The sequence below is a fragment of the Chiloscyllium plagiosum genome, unplaced genomic scaffold, assembly GCF_004010195.1.
Source record: "Chiloscyllium plagiosum isolate BGI_BamShark_2017 unplaced genomic scaffold, ASM401019v2 scaf_42622, whole genome shotgun sequence".
Classification (NCBI taxonomy): domain Eukaryota; kingdom Metazoa; phylum Chordata; class Chondrichthyes; order Orectolobiformes; family Hemiscylliidae; genus Chiloscyllium; species Chiloscyllium plagiosum.
This window is the reverse complement of record NW_025197615.1, coordinates 1-5,204: the sequence shown is the minus strand read 5'-3', so window position 1 is coordinate 5,204 and position 5,204 is coordinate 1. Positions and strand designations below refer to the sequence as shown.

At 52.7% G+C, this 5,204-nt stretch overlaps 1 protein-coding gene across 1 annotated transcript; it reads right to left on the bottom strand.

The window, feature by feature from the left end:
• Positions 1–579: 579 nt before the first annotated feature.
• LOC122545946 (sarcosine dehydrogenase, mitochondrial-like) lies at positions 580–5,157 on the bottom strand (the record flags this gene model as incomplete). The annotated part of the gene is made up of 2 exons (XM_043684807.1): positions 4,984–5,157; positions 580–772 (listed from the first exon to the last, which is right to left on the bottom strand). Coding segments are annotated over exons 1-2 (304 nt in total), but the record flags the coding sequence as incomplete, so codon positions are not given.
• Between the last annotated feature and the right edge of the window lie 47 nt (positions 5,158–5,204).

Sequence of the window (5,204 nt, the reverse complement as noted above, 5' to 3'; positions counted from 1 at the left end):
AAGTCGGAGGGTCAGTGCTGAGGGAGTGACACACAGTCGGAGGGTCAGTGCTGAGGCAGCGCTGCACTGTCAGAGGGTCAGTACTGAGGGAGTGCCACACTGTCATACGGTCAGTGCTGAGGGAGTGCCGCACTGTCATACGGTCAGTGCTGAGGGAGTGCCGCACTGTCGGAGGGTCAGTGCTGAGGGAGTGGGGGCACTGTTGGAGGGTCAGTGCTGAGGGAGTGCCGCACGGTCGAAGGATCAATGCTGATGGAGTGCCGCACTGTCGGAGGGTCAGTGCTGAGGGAGTGGGCACTGTCGGAGGGTCAGTGCTGTGGGAGCGGGCACTGGCAGAGGGTCAGTTCTGAGGGCGTGCTGCACTTACGGAGGGTCAGTGCTGAGGGAGTGCCACACTGTCACAGGGTCAGTGCTGAGGGAGTGGGCACTGTCGGAGGGTCAGTGCTGAGGGAGCGCCGCACTGTCGGAGGGTCAGTGCTGAGGGAGTGCCGCACTGTCAGAGGGTCAGTGCTGAGGGAGTGCCGCACTGTCGGAGGGTCAGTGATGAGGACATTTAGAACTGCTAGCTTGCAAGGATACAGTTCCTTTCTATCCCCCTGTATCCCAGTAATGACTGGCAGACTGTTTCTGCTGCTTGCTTTCGCTCACCTGCACAGTTAATCGCACAAGACGTCTGTATCATTCCATAGTCAGTCTGTACCCCCGAGAGTCGCCTGACTCCATAATGATCGATCTTCACCTGGATCCCTGTCACGGGACAGTTCTCAATCACCTGAACAAATGGATGGCGAAAGAGCAATCATCAACTATCAGAGCACAGATGGGAATCTGTCCATTATGGGCAGCATGATGGCTCAGTGGTTAGCACTGCTGCCTCACAGTACCAGGGACCTGGGTTCGGTTCCAGCCTCAGGTAACTGTCTGTGGAGAGTTTACACATTCTCCTTGTGTCTGCGTGGGTTTCCTCCGACAGTCACAAAGATGTGCAGATCAGGTGAAATGGCCAAGCTAAATGGCCCAGAGAGTTAGGTGCATTAGTCAGAGGGAAATGGGTCTGGGTGGTTTACTCTTTTGAGGGTCGGTGTGGACTGGTTGGGCCAAAGGGCCTGTTTCCACACTGTAGGGAATCTAATCTAATCTAAACTCACCACTGCCCCATCATCCCTGACTGAGCAGCTGAAATCTGAGATGGTTAACTCACTGAATGGCCAAGATAAAACTATGTCAGAGTCTGCCAGAGTCTAAATCAATTCACAGCAAAAACAGCAGAATTTATTTTCAGATTCAGTTACTGAGTATTTACAGCAGTGAACAGTGCAGTTATCCTGGGACCACAGCAGTGAACAGTGTGGTTATCCCAGGGCCACAGCAGGGAACAGTGCAGTTATCCCGGGACCACAGCAGTGAACAGTGTAGTTATCCCGGGACCATAGGAGTGAACAGTGCAGTTATCCCAGGGCCACAGCAGGGAACAGTGCAGTTATCCTGGGATTATAGCAGGGAACAGTGTAGTTATTCCGGGACCATAGGAGTGAACAGTGCAGTTATCCTGGGACGACAGCAGTGAACAGTGTGGTTATCCTGGGACCATAGGAGTGAACAGTGCAGTTATCCCAGGGCCACAGCAGGGAACAGTGCAGTTATCCTGGGACTATAGCAGGGAACAGTGTAGTTATTCCGGGACCATAGGAGTGAACAGTGCAGTTATCCTGGGACTATAGCAGGGAACAATGTAGTTATCCCGGGACTACAGCAGTGAACAGTGTAGTTATCCCGGGACCATAGGAGTGAACAGTGCAGTTATCCCGGGACCACAGCAGGGAACAGTGTAGTTATCCCGGGACCACAGCAGGGAACAGTGTAGTTATTCCGGGACCATAGGAGTGAACAGTGCAGTTATCCCAGGTCCACAGCAGGGAACAGTGCAGTTATCCCAGGTCCACAGCAGTGAACAGTGTAGTCATCCCGGGACCATAGGAGTGAACAGTGCAGTTATCCCGGGACCATAGGAGTGAACAGTGTACTTATCCCGGGACCATAGGAGTGAACAGTGTAGTTATCCCGGGACCACAGCAGTGAACAGTGTAGTTATCCCGGGACCATATGAGTGAACAGTGTAGTTATCCCGGGACCATAGGAGTGAACAGTGTAGTTATCCTGGGACCACAGCAGGGAACAGTGTAGTTATCCTGGGACCACAGCAGGGAACAATGTAGTTATCCCAGGAACCATAGGAGTGAACAGTGCAGTTATCCCAGGGCCACAGCAGGGAACAATGTAGTTATCCCGGGATCATAGGAGTGAACAGTGTAGTTATCCCGGGACCATAGGAGTGAACAGTGCAGTTATCCCGGGATCATATGAGTGAACAGTGTAGTTATCCCGGGACTACAGCAGGGAACAGTGTAGTTATCCCGGGACCATAGGAGTGAACAGTGTAGTTATCCCAGGACCACAGCAGGGAACATTGTAGTTATCCCGGGACCACAGCAGGGAACAGTGTAGTCATCCCGGGACCATAGGAGTGAACAGTGCAGTTATCCCGGGACCATAGGAGTGAACAGTGTAGTTATCCCGGGACCACAGCAATGAACAGTGTAGTTATCCCGGGACCATAGGAGTGAACAGTGTAGTTATCCCGGGACTACAGCAGGGAACAGTGTACTTATCCTGGGACCACAGCAGGAAACAGTGTCGTTATCCCGGGACCACAGGAGTGAACAGTGTAGTTATCCCGGGATCATAGGAGTGATCAGTGTAGTTATCCCGGGACCACAGGAGTGAACAGTGTAGTTATCCTGGGACCACAGAGGGTCATAGGAGGTCCACCAGACCCTCCTGCCTTCCCTGCTATCCCTCCAGTTTATAGCTTCTCTGGACTGAACAAATTCAATCCTATTAATCTCAATCCCTCTGGTCTGGTCTGTTGTCTATGCCTTACCAAATTCCTTAATCAGTTCCCCAAATTTCTGACATTTGAGTCCTCAGTAAACTGCAACAATATGATTCCCAAATCAAACTGGTCTGAGATATTAAGGATAAAACTGGAGCCAGCGATGACTCCTTGATAATCATCACTTCCAACTCCTATCCAACCTGAGAACGCCCATCTCCCTGGCAATGCCCATCTGCCCAGCAACGTCCATCTCCCTGGCAACGTCCATCTGCCCGGCAACGTCCATCTCCCTGGCAACGTCCATCTGCCCGGCAACGTCCATCTCCCTGGCAATATCCATCTCCCCGGCAATGTCCATCTCCCTGGCAATGTCAATCTCCCTGGCAACGTCCACCTGCCCAGCAACGTCCATCTCTCTGGCAACGTCCATCTGCCCAGCAACGTCCATCTCCCTGGCAATATCCATCTCCCTGGTAACGTCCATCACCCTGGCAACGTCCATCTCCCTGGCAATGACCATCTGCTCGGCAATGTCCATCTCCCTGGCAACGTCCATCTGCCCGGCAACGTCCATCTGCCTGGCAACGTCCATCTGCCTGGCAACATCCATCTGCCTGGCAACATCCATCTGCCTGGCAACGTCCATCTCCCTAGCAACATCCATCTCCCTGGCAACATCCATCTGCCCAGCAACGTCCATCTCCCTGGCAATGACCATCTGCTCGGCAATGTCCATCTCCCTGGCAACGTCCATCTCCCTGGTCTCCCTGGCAATGTCCAGTCACCCTGACAACATCCATCTGCCTGGCAACGTCCATCTCCCTGGCAATGACCATCTGCCCGGCAACGTCCATCTCCCTGGCAATGTCCAGTCACCCTGACAACATCCATCTGCCTGGCAACGTCCATCTCCCTGGCAATGACCATCTGCCCGGCAACGTCCATCTCCCTGGCAATGTCCAGTCACCCTGACAACATCCATCTGCCTGGCAACGTCCATCTCCCTGGCAATGACCATCTGCTCGGCAATGTCCATCTCCCTGGCAACGTCCATCTGCCCAGCAACGTCCATCTCCCTGGCAATGACCATCTGCCCGGCAACGTCCATCTCCCTGGCAATGTCCAGTCACCCTGACAACATCCATCTGCCTGGCAACGTCCATCTCCCTGGCAATGACCATCTGCCCGGCAACGTCCATCTCCCTGGCAATGTCCAGTCACCCTGACAACATCCATCTGCCTGGCAACGTCCATCTCCCTGGCAATGACCATCTGCCCGGCAATGTCCATCTCCCTGGCAACGTCCATCTGCCCAGCAACGTCCATCTCCCTGGCAACGTCCATCTGCCCAGCAACGTCCATCTCCCTGGCAATGACCATCTGCCCGGCAACGTCCATCTCCCTGGCAACGTCCAGTCACCCTGACAACATCCATCTGCCTGGCAACGTCCATCTCCCTGGCAATGACCATCTGCCCGGCAACGTCCATCTCCCTGGCAACGTCCAGTCACCCTGACAACACCTATTTCACTGATTGCTCCCCAAGTTGCAACACCTCCCCAATTACTGAACCCCTCAAGTGTTTTCCATTGCTTTTCCCTGGGACGACTGGATTCCTGCTCTGGCTCAGAGTCATTCAGTTCCTTTTTGATCCTGTGAAGCATCTTTGGGTGATTTCTAGATTAACGGAAGTGCTTTCCCTCATAGCACTACGGACCTCCAATACCTCAAGGACTGTAATGATTGAACAAGGCTAAATGAGACTTTGTGCTCACCCTAGTGCCATATGGTCTGTTTACACCTCCCCCGACCGTTTCCAAAGCAACAATGTAGCTACAACATACTCTGAGGTTCAGGAACTTGCTTTTGCAAAGTGCAGCAAAACCCCACTTAGTCTATTACTACAAAATAGTCCTTTCCCCAATTCAGTCCACCCGCAAATAAAGTAAAAGAGAAAGAGAAAGGTATGATGTTTAGAGGATGAACACTTTGTCATCACGTGAAGAGGAAATACGAGATGTGCGAAGTAACCAGGCCTCAATGTTAAAGTGTCGAGGATTTGATCTAATGGACAGCAAATAACTCACCGATGCACCGCGAGCTGTGGCCGCCCGTGCCAATGTGGAACAGGTTCCAGCTGGATCCATGGTGCCATCGGTGGGCACGTACAGTGTACCGTACAAATCACCCACGTTCATCAATGGGTAAAGATCCTTCGTTTCTGACGGGGACAGCACAAATGACTCAATCCCGTAGACTTTTCCCAGCTAAAGTAAAGGAAAAAAATTATGAAATCATAGCTGGGATC